This window comes from Lissotriton helveticus, chromosome 9, assembly GCF_964261635.1.
Source record: "Lissotriton helveticus chromosome 9, aLisHel1.1, whole genome shotgun sequence".
NCBI classification, from domain to species: domain Eukaryota; kingdom Metazoa; phylum Chordata; class Amphibia; order Caudata; family Salamandridae; genus Lissotriton; species Lissotriton helveticus.
In genome coordinates, this window is record NC_136070.1 from 92,435,141 (window position 1) to 92,452,953 (window position 17,813).

A 17,813-nucleotide genomic window follows, 5' to 3' on the forward strand; every position below is an offset into this window, starting at 1 on the left:
CTCACCAAAAGTCAATTCAAATCATGGTAGTCAAAGGTCATCACGTGGTTTCAAACCATAAAAGTGCCTCTAGCACTACACTAGGCAGCACAAGTCCAAATACGATTCATGAAGTGCATATTTAAATGATACAGGTAACTACTTGCGATTTGCTTTTACCCCACAAATGCAGTTTCTAATGTGCTCAGTTATTAAAAGTATTCATTATTTGTCTTTAATTCTGCAGACTATCATCATTGTTGTGCGCTGAAGATTTGAATCTGAATGTGCAGCAGATTATTGTGAACTGCTGCTGCAGAACCTTACCTATCTGCAGCTCAAGGAAACAGAGTCAAGCTCAGTCCCTTGTCACTAACCTTTACATGTTAACACAACAGCTGACAGAGACTTGTCTGCCAGACTCAACAATGGCAGACCTTCGTTTGTTTGTGAATGGCGAACAAGGCATCTGCGAGGAACTTTCTACCTCACCTGGAGACTCCAGCCAGTATGCTCTTACTGCTTCTACACTAGAGTTTCTAATATCTCAGTCAAAATTAACATCTGTCATTGCATGTCTGAGTGCTTCCAAGGTACAGAAAGCTCCAAAAACAAGCTTGTCCTGGAAAGAATTTATTGGCAGTAAAAAAGAATCCCCACTAGAGATAGAGCAGATTGCCAAAGAATGTGAACTCTTGCTACAGGGGTTTCCGAATTTGCAGAACTTCCTGACTGTAATGCTTGAGCCAGTGGACACTATCAAAGAGGAGGAAGGAGGCAGTCCTGCCAGTGCACTCTGTGGCAAGTCATGTGTATCTTTGATACTGTCAGGCCTGCATTCTTCCACAAGTGCCAGTGTTTTAACAGAGGCTTTTCAGCATTTACTCACATCAAAGGACTGGCATAGAGCTGTAATGCTCTTGGACATGTATGCTGGTCATGTTGAGGATCTGCCTGCAGTGAGAGATTTAGTACTGTGCTGTGCAGCTGCTGAGGGTAAGTTATTTCACATTTCTTTCACAGTATATCAGTGTATTTGTATTTATAATGACCAAATCCAGCAAGAAAGCAAAGAAGTGCTATTGAAGTGTATGAATGATTTTGAATGGTGCATATAGAGAAATCATTCTGTATTGGCATGGCTGTGGGTGGTCAGATGGGATGACACTTCCATTCAGACCAAGAGGCGTAGAGGATTTGGGTCACTAATGATGGTGGATTGGGTTGCGTTATGAGTTCTTTTCTTGGCTTCTAGTTTTCCTGTTTTCCTAGAATTGAAGCATTTACTGCTGAGGCCTGTATAGAATTTTCAGGTCACAGTTTCAAATCCCTGCAGACTCAGCTCACACGTTATTTTTTCACCATTTTTTAATAGGCGCTAGTTCCAGTCTTGGGATTCCCACTGGGCATCTTCCTCCCTTGCAAGGTCGTGCTCCTCGCTACCTAGCGGCTCAAAGGTCGAATTAAAATCACCCGCAACCAACACTAGGGAATCCCAGGAATGCAGGTCTAGAAGATCGTCGAGAGCCGCTAAAACGTCTGCCTTCTTCCCCCACTTAGTCCCCTTGCATAGACCGTATAAATGTCGATGTTACATTCCGGTCCCTTCTTCAACCGAATGGCAAGAATATCGTTTCTCTGAGTCCGGAGTACCTGGATATCATAACTGATGGCCTGGCGAACCCAGATTTTTAATCCCCCAGATGGGTGACCTTTTCCCCACCGGTAGCTGGAATGTGGTAGTTTAAGTAGCCTGGACAATAGAATTCACCAGCCATGTTTCCTGAAAGAGGCAGATATCGTATTGCTCAATGAAGGTGTGCCAATCAGGAGATGTAACCTTGGACTTCAACCCTGCAATGTTCCATGATATTACAGTTAGCCTAGATGGGGTAGGCCGAGGTGAGATCTGCCCGTTACACCTACTGGTTAATTTTTCTTCAATGTCCGTCCTACCTGCCGGGGGGAGGGGGAGGGGGTATAGTCATATGTTTCTTACCACAGTTGATGATGGGGTTGGTTCCACGAGATCTTTACACAACCCAGACGGAAATAGTGTTTTCAAAGAGTATTGTTTAAATTAAGTTTTGTGTTATTTTCCCACTTGGCTACTTGTCTGTCATTTTAGTAACCTAGAAAGTTTGTTCCACACAATTATCTGTACCAATAGCTTAAGAGAGCGGTTCTGGTTTTTGTCTGAGAACAGTATTCAAGCTTGGTCAGCTGACGTTATCAATTCCTCTTTGGAAAGACTATTATGTACTGAGTTTATCTGTAAAAATAGAAAGTAGTAACAATGTCTGTTGGAAATATTCACGGGGTAAAGCTTATGGCAATTCTTTAATGTTGCATCTTAAAAAAGAACGCATGTATTTAACTTATGCCTAAACACGACCATCTGTGAATCATCCATTCTGTGAAGTTCAGAGATAAATCCATTCAGCATTGGAGTGGAGTTTTTGCATGACCATCTGGGATTTTATATTGCCAGAGCATTTTTTTCCTCATTGTCCATGTGTAAAGTAAAGTTTTGTGTTTCAAATATTCCAACATTTCTAAGCACGATTGATACCAAAAACGTATCAAAATAGGAATATCTCAATCAGAAACAACAACTCTGTAAAGCGAAGGATTCTGCATAATACAAACAACAATTTTGCAAACCCAAGCTTTCGTTCCTTTTTTGCGTGTAGAATCTCTATATTTGCCCAAGGCTGTTTCTGATCCATACAAAAGTAATAATGACACTTTCTAGTTTAATGAAAAACAGTGTCTAGTTTGCAGAAAATAGTCAGTAAGTAAAACATAACTAAGGTAAGGGTCAACATTTTAAATAGAGCAACCCTCCTCTATTGAAAATGGAAGGGGTACCATATTTGAAAATGTTTGTGGACTTTTTTCATTAAGGGACATAAATATTCATAAACATATCACTGTACTGTTCATGAAAGAATACTCCTAAATATCTTTCTAGATCCTTGTTTTAGTTTACTATTAAAGTTTGCAACAGGATCTCAGGAGTTGGGTTAATTAGTAAAGACTCTGTTTTTTATTCATTGGTCTTATAGCCCCTTAAAAAGTGTGGTTTTTATGGTCTTCAAGACCCTGCCTGCACGTTCTGTGTGTGGAATGGTTAAGCAATTTTGAATAAGATCACCAGTAAGTTTTCATGCACTGGAACACCCGTCAATCTCATGAGCCCCTCTTCCACATCTGAGAGTGTGGGGAAAAAAGAACGCAGAGTTGACGTCAGCATGCCAGGGTGGTGACTTATGCAGCTCAGTGATGTCATGTCCAGGTTGGTTCTCAGAGCTGAGATGGAGCCATGATGCCACCTACCAACACATGAGAGCCATTGCAAATTTCTGATTCCCATCGGTTGACTGGAGGGAATATGAGTGTAGATAGAGTATTTAACTGAAAGCTAGTTACCAAAGGTTAGTAACTTGTTTGTCTAGCACTACCTGCAGTAGCTCTTCCATGGCATCCAGTTTGGGCAGGATAGTAGAGCTGCAGCATTCTTTGTTTCATTACTTGTGGAAATCGAAGAGTAAGTAACATCTGTGGTTCTAGTGCCTTATCCATATTCAAGCTGCTTTTAACTTTGAGCTCAAAATGGTAATGAGGGCCACACATCCTTACCAAGACATTGATTCTAAGCCTTCTTCACATGCAGCTTAAGTCTTATGTGCAATCTATGCTTTGATAACAGATCAAGATGGTTGGCGGTACCTGATGGCCATTAGAAATGCAACTTTAAGAAGCCGTATGGTGCTTCACTTCCTGGAAAAATGGCCCCTGGAGGCATGCCTGGAAATACTCGCGTACTCCATCTGTGATTTTTCAATAGATGAAGAATTGAAAATTGACCTGCAGAAGAAGAAACGAGAGCTGCATGTCTACCAGAAGGTAAACATTTTTCATAAAGCACAATTTTTTCAATCTGCTTACTAAATAAGCTTTTTAGAGCATCTCTAGCACAATAGAAATAATCACTAAATCTAACCAAGTTGAAGTATTGACACACAGTTGCACATTTTGATGAGCTTTTATTACCTGGAAGTTACTAAACGCAGATTAGAAAAAACGGTCTTGTTTCTTGTATGAGCAATGCTTGCTGCTAGGTGATAGATAGAAAATATGCTGTGGTAGCTCAAAGATAGCCAGATTTTCTTTTTCTTACTGGATGACATTCAATCAATCTATCAGTACTTATAGAGCAAGGCTTATCACCGTTGAGGGTATCCAGGCTCTTGCGTTGCTGGGCTTTGTCGAAAAGCCAGGTCTTGAGTCTCATCCTGAAATCTGTCAGTGAGTGTGATGTTCAGAGGTAGGGTGTTCTCGGACTTGGTGATGAGGTGGGTGAAGGAGCGGCCTTTGCTGTGGCTGCGGCAGCTGTGTGGTGTCTGGGCGAGGGAGGCAGAGCGAAGGTTTCTGAATGGTTGGTGGAAGTTCAGGCAGTGGTTCATGTATGCTGGCCCTTGGTCGTGGAGAGCTTTGTAGGTGTGTGTTGGTAGTTTGAATTGGCATCTTTTCTGGACGGGGAGGCAGTGGAGATCCCTCAGGTGCTGGGTGATGTGGCACCATTTGGGCAGTTTGTGAATTAATCTGGCTGCTGAATTCTTTATCATCTGGAGCCTTCTCATGAGTTCGGTGGCTGTTCCTGCGTACAGTGCGTTGCCGTAGTCCAGACAGCTGGTGATTGGGGCTTGCATGACTCTTTTTCTCGTGCTTATTGTAGGAAGCTGGCTCTTTGTGTACTATACCAAAAAGATGTATACTGTGCAAAGAGTCCAGGAACACATGTATTCCCTTATGAGGGGACAGGGGCTTGCTCTAGTGAACCCAAGGTGCTCTTTTAGGGGGTAGTGTGGTCGAGCAGCCTTAGGCTTATCAGAGAGGAGTGTTAGATGTCTGCAAATGCACACAGTCAGTAAATGATGCACATGACTCAATAAGGACATTCACACCAATTTATAGAAATAAAACATATCTTTATATATATTCAGGCACCAGAATCAATATGATCAGGTAAGTATGTTTTGAGGTAGAAATACTTTTAGTTTTCAAAAGTTGACACCTAGTGCAATTCTCTGAGGCGGCAATGTTATCTTATGAAGGAAAAACAAATACTGCCTACAGTTACTTCCACAGTGACTTACGGGACCAATCTGATGGACTTTAGGTGAGTTAAGGGCAAGGTCCAAGGCAGCACCAAGAGGTCACTCCAGGCGGCTGGATGCAGAGGTGCAATACAGCGTCGGTGCTGATTGTTGGTCAATGGGAATCGGTCAGGTCATAAAGAGGGTGCAGGTTTGGACTGGGAGGCCAGTCGGTCTGAACCAACAAGGGGGCTCCGGTATCACGATGGTTGGGGATGTGGGGACACCTTTGATCCTCTTCTCTTGGGGCTGGGGTGGCCGGGTGCAGAGGTACTTCTAGGCGTCTGGTTTTCGTCACTGGAAACACTCGTGTTTGAGGAGGCCTGCACACAGAGGCTGTAGGCGGCGGCGAGAAGTCCACAGAGGGCACGTCCATGGTGACCTTCGTCTCTGGAGGGAGTGGTCCGAGTTGTGAATCAATTTGAGAAGGACGTTATTTCATATTACTTCATACAGATAAACACATATACTTGAGTACAACTTAGCAAAGTTCGAGATACAATGGTCAAATTCAAATTGCATTTATTTTTAGCAAGAGTTTGCTCGTGTAGATTTTCAAAAAGGAAGATGTCATGAATAGTCAACATTGGTTCAATGTAATTAGAAAGTCATTACATTAGAAGTGCTCTCAGTGTGAGAAGGAGGGGAAGTGAGGAGGTTGTGAGGGACTGGGTAAAGGTGGTGTGACATTTGTAACATCACATTAAAATCAAATACGCCTTTACAATCAAGGTAGTATTAATGTTCCCAAATCACATCACACATAGGTGAGATACATTCATTTCATCCTATGGTGTGTTAGGTTGGCGTGGTCTACGTTTCGACCCCCATGTACGCTAAAGGGTTATTCTCGCCTCATGTTGGGGTCTTCGTCAGGACAAAGATAGAGAGCATAGAAGTGATGGTCAGTAGCTGTGCCGTCGTCGCGTGGGCGTCTGCGTGCTCCTCAGAATTTTGGACAGTGATCTTCCTGGATGAGCATAGAGTAAACTTGTCAATTTGTGGTTTCCGTAATCACTTTGTCATTTCAGTGCGCGTCTGGCACCGTTCTTGTCGGCGTCTGGCAGCCGCCGTCAGCACACCTCGCTTCCTCGATGCGTCTGAGCATCCTCAGATTTACCAGTGATCAGCACATCTACTTAAAATGGCTTCCCTGATCACTTGTACTGGCAGCAATTGAACTAACCAGCACAGGAGCATATCTGCTCATGCAGATATGTCCACACATGCAGTATGGTGCAGGGGTGACAAGCCCAGGCTGCAAGCAGTGTCTGTGGGCATGGCACATAGGGATGTATGCCATGTAGTGTTTTCACTTTTGTCTGCACCAATACACGCAGCCTGCAATGGCAGTCTGCCTGTGCTTGGTGAGGTGTCCCTTAGGTTGGCACAATTCATGCTGCAGCCCCTTGTGACCCTCTTGAGTACCCGATGCCCTAGGTACCAGGTGTACCATTTACTAGGGACGTTCAGGGTGGACTAAAGGTATTGCCAGTTGGGGTACAATTGCGCTGTTTTATGGAAAGATCTGGCACGGGGACCTGGTTAGCAGGAACCCAGTGCACTTCCATTCTAAATTGCATCAAATATCAGGCAAAAAATGGGGGTGACCATGTCAAAAAGGAGAACTTCCTACACTTATGGGGAGCCATTTGAAGATTCTTTGGAGCATGCGGAAAGTGTGGAAGGGGGCAGAAGAGACTGTATTTGCCTGTCGTTTCATGGGGAGTTTGCTGTCCAGGATGATGTTGAGGTTGCTTGCATGGTCTTTAGGTGTGGGGGTGGGTCCGAGTTCAGTGGGCCGCCAAGTGTCGTTTCAGAGGGAGGTATGCTTGCCAAAGATAAACACATCTGTTTAGTCCCTGTTGAGCTTCAAATAGTTGCTGTGGTTGGCTTGTAAACTGGATTGGGAGGCGTCCAGCAGGTTGTTTCTCGCCAGGTGTGCGGTGAGCTGGTGGTTGATTGCCTTGCCAGGACTTTGTCAGGAAACAGGAGCAGCAACATGGGACAGTAATTATGGAGTTCTTAGGGGTCTGCGGAGGGTTTCTTGATGAGAGGTCAGACCTCTGCATTTTTCAATGCATCGGGAAAGGTTGCTGTCACGATGGATGCATTAATGACGGTGGTGAGTTAGTGGCTGATCTCATTGCTTCCTAGGTTGAAGAGTCTGTGGGGTCAGGTGTCGTGGGTGCTTCTGAGTGGATGGAGTTCATGATGGCTATGTTGTCTAATCTGGTGAGCTGTTCCCATGCAGTGAGATGTTGGTCGGAGGAGGCTTCCGTTGGAATGAGGAGGTCAGTGGGTTGGGGCTTGAAGTTCCTGTAGATGGTGGATATCTAGCTGTGGAAGTGATTCGCCAGAGTGTCGCAGAGTTCCTGTGAGTGAGGGGTCATTTTCTCGGTGGCTGTTGGGCCGAAGAACTCTCTGACGATGGTGATGAGTTAGTTCCTTGGTCGGGTTGGCCCTAACCTCGATGCGGTCTGCAAGGGCATCTTTTTTTGTGTCGTTGGTGTTGAGGTCTGACTTGAAGGTGGCTCGGTTTATATCTCTCTGCTGGTGCACCATCATCTCTCCATTTGTTTGCAGTTGCGTATCATTGTGCGGAGTTCCGGTGTGTACCATCTGGTTTGTTTGGTGGATCTGTGGGTTTTGGCTGGTTTGATTGGGGCAACTCAGTCGGCAGCGTTGGTGATCTAGGTGTTGAAGTTCTCGACTGCCTGTTTCAGGGTGGTTGCGGTGTCGAGTTGGGTGGTGTTGAGGGCATCTGTTCAGCAGTTCTGTGTCTCTTTACACCAGTTGTGGGAGGAGGTACTTGGACGGTTGGGGGTGAATCAAGGTGATCCTGTGATAATGAAGTGCACGATGGAGTGGTCGTCCAGGTGAGCTCCGTGGTATGGCTGTATTTGACTTTGTTGCTGGACATGAAGATAGGGTCCAGTGTGTGTTCTGCTCTGTGTGTGGGGTTTGTAAATCTGGGTGAGCCCAATGTTGTCCATTGAATTCCAAGTGGTTGGCAGAGTTTATGTCTGTGAGGTCTCAGAAGAAGATGTAGTGCTTAGATTCGATGGCGAGTGGGCGATGTGATGGCATCACAAAGGCTGGTGCATGGTCCTCAGAGCCTGTAGGCGAGGGTACCTTTGATGGTTGTTTTGTTTTTGGTGTAGAGCTGGAAATTCAGGTCTGCCATGATCGGTGTGGTGTCGTCTCCGGTGGTGGTGCAGCGGATTGATTCTTTGTGGATGATGGCAATGCCTCCTCCATGTTTGTTGGTGCAGTCCTAATGTGTCATCTTGTAGCTGTTGAGTGTAGTGATGTCAGAGGAGGGGTTAAGCCCGGATTCTTTGATGAAGGTTATGTCGGCGGCGAGGATAGAGATCGTGCTCCAGACTTCGATGACGTGTTTATAGTGGAATCTGGTGTTGATCAGGAGACATCTGAGTGGCTCCGGCATGGTGTCGGTCAGAGGGGTGGGCATAGCGCGTGTTTCTGTGAGGGGGGTGGTTGTAGGCTGCAGGTGAAGAGGCAGTGATGGCAGGTGAACAGTCCTGCTGTGGAGCGAGGAGATGCGACTGAGGCAATTGTGGTGACTGGGTCCTGGGCTTAAGATCTGTGGTGGAGTACCTGAGGGTGCCCGGAGGACCAGGGTTTCTTGTGCTGGGTCTCAGACGGGCTTGCCTTTGGTGCTCCATCAGCGCGCCCTGCCATTAAGTAGGTCCTGGGAGGGGCGCAGGGGAGACAGGTGGGGGAGGGGGAAACGGCCCCTAATGCTGAGTGGGCAGAAAATACACAAAGCCAAGGGAATAAAATAAAATGTAATAAACCGTAAAAGCCCAAGGGAGTCCTCTAGCTGCCTGACAGGGCAGGCTGCCACGGACTGAACTTGCAGAGGTCAGGAGCAGCCCTAACAGTGGAGCAGGAGGCTACTGCCGGCAGCGAAGGAGAGCTGATGAGGAAGGAACCCATCATGTATTATTGTGCCAGCTTTGTTTGTGAGGCTTTCCAGAAGCAAATGGTATGAAATGTTGTTTGACCGAAAGAACAAGCCTGTTACAACCACAAGGTTGTAGTGATTAATACATAGGTTTAGAGAGTAAAGTGTTGCATGGTTAATTTCCAGCGTCCTAGAATCTGTGCTTTGCCATAGTCTTAGGAGAGCTCTGCTCTTAAATGGAAAATAATACAAGGTGACTCCACACGATTGTGATGAGCAGTTTATTTGAAGCTCTAGATGAATGACCCCCAGACTCTGGATACGCCCGTCCCAGCCGTCCTCCTTCAAGTCCCCCGGAATCCCCTTACATCACACTAGAATCCGACCACAATGGCCAGAGAGTGTGGTGTGTAAGATAGAATACCTTGGACATACCTTGTCAAGTGAAGGTGTGAAACACAAATTTAAATTGGTGGAAGCAATCGAAAAGGTCCCTCCATCAATGGATATAGATCAATTGCGATCGTTTTTAGGCCTTGGAGATTATTACTCCATGTTTGTGGAGTGTTTTCCATAGAGAGTGTATAGTTTGCACCTGGTGATAAAGAAGGGAGTGGAATATCAATGGACAGACGTGTGTCAAAGAGTTTTTGATGATGTGAAATTGGCTATCAGTAAAGCCATTGCCTTGAAACCTTTCGACCCAAAAGACAAAATCATCATCATAACGGAAGCTAGCGAGTATGGGCTTGGAGCTGCGTTGATGCAGTCAATGGGCACAAGACAGTATTGGCTTTTGCCTCACAAACACTCAAGGGTGCAGAAGGTACTTATTCTACTACCAAGAAAGAGGCATTACATTAGCATGCTGGTGGAGTGTACCTAATTTCAAAACTATTGTATGGGGTGTGCATTTTGAATTACGGCAGATCACAAATTGCTGGTTGATTTGTTTTCTGCAAAAAGTGTAGGAAGAGCGACTCCACGCATTGCCAATTGGCTACATCGGTTGCAAAAGAAACAACTTCTGCTGGCTGGCTGGCTGGGAAAAAGGCTGCTGTGGATTGGTTTGCAGGTCTCACCATTGTTGGTCTTAGGTATGTTTAGTCTGTTCATGTATCTCCTCTCCTCTTTAGATAGGGCAGGCCTTGCAGGACGAGGTGAAGCTATATTCAGGGTAACATATTGAACACGTTGTATTTCTCTTATTGTTTTCGGGTATTACCTTTTGTGTGATTTGTTTTGGGATCACACACAAGGCTTAATCTTTTGTGTGGTATATTCTTTGTAATACACATAGAATTGCATATAAATATTTTCCCTTTTTCATGTTTGTTTTACAAATAGAGGCCTGCTTTTCATGTGCCTTTTTCTTTATCAGATTACCATAACACTGTATTGTTTTATCTCAGATTCTGAGTTTACAAGGCGTTCCAAAATGGACTCATTGGCAAGATCTGATGAAAGACTGCACAGCAGATCTGCAGACGGTGATGAATGTAATTCTGCAGGCAAAGGTACGAGGGCTATGGACTTTACCAGTTTTACTTGAAGTCCTATATAGGAACCGTACCATTTTATTTTAACTCTGGCCTACTTCAAATGTACTTGTCTAAAATTGTTGAATTTACCATCCCTGATACTTCATCAATGGATGCTTTAGGATCATGAACATTAAGCATTCCCTTTGCACCTTGAGGTATGTGTTCACTCAAGCTTACCTAAATGTTTATAAGATAACATTACATCACAGAGTTCCAAAATATATTTACTGTAACTCAGGTGGATGAGTGAACTTACATCCACAAATGTTTGTCAATCAAACACAGAAGAGTATTCCAGTTTGACTTATAAGCTCCTGGTTGAAGTGGCCACATGATTAAAACGATGTTTTCGTACCTTTGCTTTGATGGGGGAAACTAGTAACTTTCTTCCCTGTAAACAAAATTATGATTAACCATTACAGTGATGGAATTTATTGTGAGGCTACAAGCAGCAACATAAAAGCAGTGCCAGGCAAGTTGTTTCACATCTACACCACACAATCTTTACTATGTTTTGACTTTACTTCAATATTTGTTGTTGTTGTGGCTCAAATAGCCAGTGTCGCATCCCCTTGGAAATATGACAAGTAGTTTGTCAATGCATTTTGAAAATCATTTTAATAAAATCTAAATAAAGTTAAAACATAATCCAGTGTATAACCAGAAGAGGATCACCAGGAGAAACCAACAGTTAATAAGGAGCTTTATGTGATTGTTTCTCAATAGGACTATGGTTTGTGTGAGGAGTGGGGTCATTTGTACCCTGTTCCCTCTGAACTTCTGATCAGTATTCACCGGGAGCACCTTCTGCACTTGCTTGAGAGTGGGGAAACGGAGCAAGCACTGCAGGTAAGCTGCCAGCCTTTCTCATTCTAAAATTGATGTGAAATATTTTTATTTGTTAGCGGGCTCAGTTTGTCTTCTTTTTAAAACATATTGGTAAACAGAATTGTGTAAAATAACCTGTAATTTAATGTACTTGTTAATACTTCATTTGTGAGCAGCAGGCTCACTGAAAGTTTCATTACATTCATAAAAATGTAAAGCTTTGCAATCATTGCTATGTGTAATCAAACTTGCCTCTGTGCCTGTGTGATCACTTGGAGCTGCTCCCTCAGTGGACTAATGCAGCTACTTCAAGGATTTGTTTTTAACCCGATGGTCACAAATTACAATTTCACAAATTCAGCATACTATCCTTTAGAGGCTAATGAAATTAATAAAATTGACTTGAACAATACTTATTAGTCATTTGTCACAGGCCGCAGTAAATAACATTTAATATTTGATGAGTTTAACAACGCTCCTGAACAGCTTCCTAACAATAGTGCCTTCTGCATGGGACAGGCCCACATTCAGTGACTTGATTAAATCACCATAGACGTCTCTGTGTAATCGTGTATTGGCAGGTATTAAAACACTGAGTGTATTTGGCCTTTCAGCATTGCAAATTCAGCATATTACGCATATGTGATCTGCTTACTGCTAACTCTTATTTTCAGCATTGTCTGGCAATACATTTGAAAAAGTGTTGCACACCATTAAAATATTTTTCACCTAAAGAAATCCTACAAATGTGGTTTTCACTCTCAAAATACATAAACAGACAACACGGTAATCCATTCTAGTGCTATTACAATCACCACATTTCTGACGTCCTTTCTGTCCCTGAGCCTGACGATCTGAGCGACGGAGGTAATGGTGGTAATAACCTCCATCCATGCAGATGGCACAGATTTCACCACATATACTGAAGCCTGCTTGCTTTAATCATATGCATTTTGTCTCCTTGAAATCATACAATGCATACCCTGACAAGTGGAATCCAATGTTAATGTGGTGGTTGCACACCCCGCAAAAGGGACAGTGATGGGAGCAACAGGAACAAAGTGAAAGAAATGTTGATAGGACTGAGGGGTCATGTGGAAAGGGAACATATAGAGGGAAAGCAAGGACGGGGGTTCCGGGTGAAGGGGACAGTGGCAAAGCGTAGGACTAAATCATGTCATCTTCCACAAATGTCTTCGTGGGCTAGATGGAAAGCCCTCCACCTAATGACAAGCCATCAAAAACACATGAAAGCCAATGACTGAAGGGGGCTGACTCAAGCACACTCTCTGTACTACCTCTCACGTCTTTTTTTTGTTAGTAATACTGGTAACTTGAGGTCTTGGACATATGGCTGTCTGTAGCTGAGACTTAAAAATGTGGTTAAGCCTAGTTCTGCGATCCTGCATGCCCATGTCTTTTGTAACTGCACATTTCTGTACAAAGATAATTCTTAGTTTGTATTATGGTCAGTCTCAAGTGAGAAATGATATTGTACACCTCTCTTTAAGCTATATGTTTGAGGAGGATTTCCTGTTTGCATTGTTTCAGCTTTTACAGAGAATGTCCGACCCCGGAATGTGTCAAGCAATCAGTGAGGAAGCCTTGAGTCAAAAGCCTTGTTTAGAGGCGTGTCATTTTCTGGCTGATTATCTTACTACTCACTTCCAGAAGAGTCTGTCTGCTGCCCGCCACAATGAGATCCAAGCTTTGTACATAGGGTGTAAGGTAAGCCAAGCTCATGCCAAGCTTGCTCATTGGGTTTATGTTAACTACCCTATTGGTCTGTGTACCGTTTATTAATACTGTTCTAAAACGTTTCTTATCACACTGTTAAAGTTTTTCCGTAATTAAATATGCAATATAATAGTGTAGCCTGGAATCCATTACATCATCTGTCTCTACATGTGTTATTGATATGCACAAGTGGAAATGTACTGGATAGACAATTGAAAGGTAAAACAGAATCAGATGTTCTGTAAAAATAAGAATTTAGTGACACATTGCACCTCATCTGGAAATTCAGCGTATGCATTTCATGGGATCTCAATGGCCTATGTCTTCCTGCACATTATATTGGTTCTCCCATACGATGACAGGCTATTCTAGCTCATGTTGGGTTTTCACAAGCTGATGATTGTGATGGTGAATAAATAGCCATAGTTTTTTCCCTTTTAGATGTTGATGGCTCTTCCTGTATTTGCGCGTGCAAACTATGAGCACCTGTCCTCGCGCCCACTTCTACTTTTGGAGCAACTTCTAATGAACATCAAAATAGACTGGGCTGCAACTGCAGTACAGACACTACACCAGCTCCTGATTGGACAGGAAGCCGGCTTCACCACAGAAGATGTAGACGACCTGCTGGCCAAATATGCAGAAATAGCTCTGCATTTTCCCTTCTCTTTCAGAGAAGAAAAGAGACCAGGTAAGAAATTGAAATTGACTTCCACTAGCATGCATTGCAGATTGCTTATTATAAGGGACATTTTCAAAAATGGTGCCATGATTTTCCACAAACAAACATTGTTATACAATCAACGTGAGTTTACATCTGTACTTAAAGTCAAAACACATTTACACAAAAGAGAGTGAGAATTGATGCTGCTGCGATGGCGTTAGCTCCATTTCAACAAGACATCGTATGCCCCTTCCTAGATTAAAATTAATTAATTGCAAAGCAAAGCCTGACAGCAATATTTTGGGCTGCAGATATCCAATGTGTGAAATGAAGACTTGCACTAATTCTGCCTGCTCTATGCATGTTCTCTCTTTCTAAACAAATCCGTACGGTTCTAACGCTGTCAGTGATACTGGTTAGCATTGCTGCTGACTGTGATTTAAATGCTGTGTGTGAGAGGAATGCTTGCAGTGCTGCTGTCCGTTTCTGTGTCTTTAAGGGAAATGTGCACAGCTGCTTCATTTGTTGCCCCTGTTCCTTGAGTGAGAGAAGCTTGTGCTACTTCTGTCCCTTCAGTAAAGGTTCTGTGTGGTGGACTCCTGCAAGGGTGCTTCATGTCTGCACCTGTTCTGTGTGTGAGAGAAGCGTGTGCTCTCGCTGTCCATTCAGAAAGGGTTCTGTGTGGTGGACTCTTGCAAGGGTGCTTCATGTGCTACTCCTGTTCTGTGTGTGAGAGAAGCATGTGCGGCTGCTGTCCCTGTAGTAAGGGTTCTGTGTGGTGGACTCTTGCAAGGTTGCTTCATGTGCTGCTCCTGTTCTGTGTGAGAGAAGCTTGTGCTGCTGCTGTCCCTTCAGTAAGGGCTCATTGTGGTGGACTCTTGCAAGGCTGCTTCATGTGCTGCTGCTGTCCCTGCAGTACGGGTTCTGTGTGGTGGACTCTTGCAAGGCTGCTTCATGTGCTGCTCCTGTTCTGTGTGTGAGAGAAGCACGTGCTGCTGCTGTCCCTGCAGTAAGGGTTCTGAGTGGTGGATTCTTGCAAGGTTGCTTCATGAACTGCTCCTGTTCTGTGTGAGAGAAGCGTGTGCTGCTGCCGTCCCTGCAGTACGGGTTCTGTGTGGTGGACTCTTGCAAGGTCGCTTCATGTGCTGCTCCTGTTCTGTGTGTGAGAGAAGCTTGTGCTGCTGCTGTCCCTTCAGTAAGGGCTCAGTGTGGTGGACTATTGCAATGCTGCTTCATGTGCTGCTCCTGTTCTGTGTGTGAGAGAAGCTTGTGCTGCTGCTGTCCCTTCAGTAAGGGCTCAGTGTGGTGGAGTATTGCAATGCTGCTTCCTGTGCTGCTCCTGTTCTGTGTGTGAGAGAAGCTTGTGCTGCTGCTGTCCCTTCAGTAAGGGCTCAGTGTGGTGGACTCTCGCAATGCTGCTTCATGTGCTGCCCGTGTTCTTTGTGTGAGAGAAGCATGTGCTCTCGCTGTCTCTGCAGTAAGGGTTCTGTATGATGGACTCTTGCAAGGTTGGTGCTTGTGTTGTGCCTGTTCTGTGTTTTTGCGTGTGAGGGATTTTTGCTCTGCTATCTGTGCTTTTCTGTATAGGGGAAGCATGTACTGCTTCAGTCATCACCGGTCTGTTCTCTGTGGGAGAGCCTAGCAGGGCTGGTCCTGGTGCCATCCTCATCTCGTCCTGTGTGTATGAGGAATGCTGAACCTGTTCTACACGTATGTGTGTCTGAGGTGTTGTTACCACTGTACCACTAGATGTACTGTGAATGTGGGTGTAGGCAGGCGAATTCTAAGCCTCTGTTTTGAAGACTTGCCTGTGACATAGCCAGACTATTGTTTCTTTGTTTTTAATTAATACATACATATAGGGCTCTGAGTGAGCAGTGTTTTCCATTGGTCCCTTAAGTGGTTATTTAGATTCTGTATATGACCACCACAGCATGGGGAAATTGTCCAATCCACTTCAACCATTGGCCCCCTCACTGTGAGTGGCATAATTTTGAAAATGCACAATGTGCACATCTGCATAAAAATGTGTTCAATACAGTGCCAGTACTGGTGGGCCAATTTGTCTATTGTTTCTAAATTTAAATTTATTTTATTGCATTTTTTTCTTAATTTACATTTTTGTTGTTTGCCTTTTTTTCTTGATTTACATTTTTGTTGTTTGCCTTTCCCATGTTTTCATTATTAGTAGATCCCGGCATCTTCACACACTTTGCTGCTGGGCCTCTTGCCTCTCGTTTGCCGCACTGCTGAGGTCGTATGTTGGGCTCCGCTGAAGTGGGATTGTTCATTTTAATGTCTTTTCTATAGAAAAGGACAAAAGTAGCTGCCTTTTTTACTGTGAACAATCGAAAGTAACTTACATATATCATTCCTTTTCCAATAAAAACCTTCTAGAGTATTTATAAAAAGCTTATCCCAGATATGCGTCCACTACATAATTTGTGTGTCTGCAGGTGTAGCTTATTGTCAGTGCACCAGTAAGCAAGTTGTTTCTCAGTGTCACACCAAGGATAAAGCAGTACACTATAATGGATTTCATAGAACACTTTGCCTACCACCCCTTTGAACAACCCAGCTATGGGTGTGTGTCCTGTGGCCCCTTGAAGGAGATGCAGACAATGTCTGTAAAAGTGCCTTACGTACCCCACCATTCAGGCACCCAGTTTCTGCCACTGAAACCTGTAATCAACGTATGTGCAGCTCCTGACCTTGGAAACACAATCATCCAAGAGAGCATAGCAAGGCCACATCTACCTTCGTAACAATGTCTTTCACACAGTTCCAACAGCATTGAATGTATACCGAGCACAGCTTATTTCCACTAAATGCTTTTTTGCTAGTGTTTAGTGCCTCTATTACCTGCACATGTTCATTTGTGCCAGTGCTGTTGTGGGACCGGTATGAGTAATTCACCAGCCATAAGTTTTCTTTGTCGTATTTGTAGATTTACGTTTCCCAATCAAAACAACTGACAACGACACATACCATAATACAAAACTTATATCAGTAACTGGACGAGCTTCTCACACCTGCCACAGGATAAACATGAGCTCCACGACTCAGACAAGGAGAGAGTGGAATAGGTAGCCCTATGTGTACAGCTGCAGAAATCATTTCTTATTTCTAAACGGTTGCTCTTTTGTTTAATAGTATACTTGTCACAGTTCTGATCATCATTCGTTTCTCAAAGTGATCCATCAGAAGTGTATCCTTGTTGTGTAGTAAGCATCCTTGCAGTTAGTGAGTTTAGTAGGTGAGCTTTCTTTCAGTTTGCTAGTTCTGGGCTACCCCTTTTAGAACATCTTAATTTTGTTAAAGTATATATTTTAGTGGGTTTAAACATTGACATCTGCACCTTAGATTTGTATCAGACAACTAATACAGGGGAAAAGTGGACATGTTTACAGCTTGGTGACAGAAAATGTAGAGGCTAAGATTATGCACAAGCTCCTAATTGCCAGTTCTCGCAACAGCACCATTTAAATAACGTACAATTCCACAACCTTCTAAAATACAGTAAACACTGAGCAGACAGACATTTTTCTTCTTGAAAGTTCCGAACAAACTGAAACATACACAACACCTGGTGTGTAAGTTTCGCGTGAAATCTGATGCCATTTGTTGTCTGGAGGTGCATGTTGCAGCATCTCTATGTGATTGTCACCATATTGTGCCAGTCCTCTTCCTGTGTGAAAAGCCAACATTTCTGCTCGACTTCAAACGATATTATCCACTGATCTTTGTGTGAACTAGAAAAAAGAAAAAACATTTAGTGGCTGGGGAAAGCAGACAGGAATAATTTTACCCTCCTTGTCCTTAATAAAATCCAGATTTTCTGCCCACTAAGGATGTGGAAAATCTGCCTTTTATGTCAAGACATAAAGTGCAATATGATTTTTTAATTTTTTTTTATGTTTAAAGACCTTTATTACACAGTATGCATTTCACACAGCTTTGAGCCTACA

The 17,813-nt window shown here is 43.7% G+C and overlaps 1 protein-coding gene across 2 annotated transcripts in view; it reads left to right on the forward strand.

Moving 5' to 3' along the window:
• The window catches only part of ZFYVE26 (zinc finger FYVE-type containing 26), a 657,581-nt gene that overhangs the window by 276,360 nt on the left and 363,408 nt on the right, over positions 1-17,813 (forward strand). For both annotated transcript variants that reach the window (XM_078659543.1, XM_078659544.1), the window contains exons 19-24: positions 227-975; positions 3,692-3,888; positions 10,485-10,589; positions 11,343-11,465; positions 12,996-13,172; positions 13,623-13,872. In XM_078659543.1, coding sequence (XP_078515669.1) covers positions 227-975; positions 3,692-3,888; positions 10,485-10,589; positions 11,343-11,465; positions 12,996-13,172; positions 13,623-13,872 — 1,601 coding nt within the window. The remainder of the gene's footprint in view (positions 1-226; positions 976-3,691; positions 3,889-10,484; positions 10,590-11,342; positions 11,466-12,995; positions 13,173-13,622; positions 13,873-17,813) is intronic.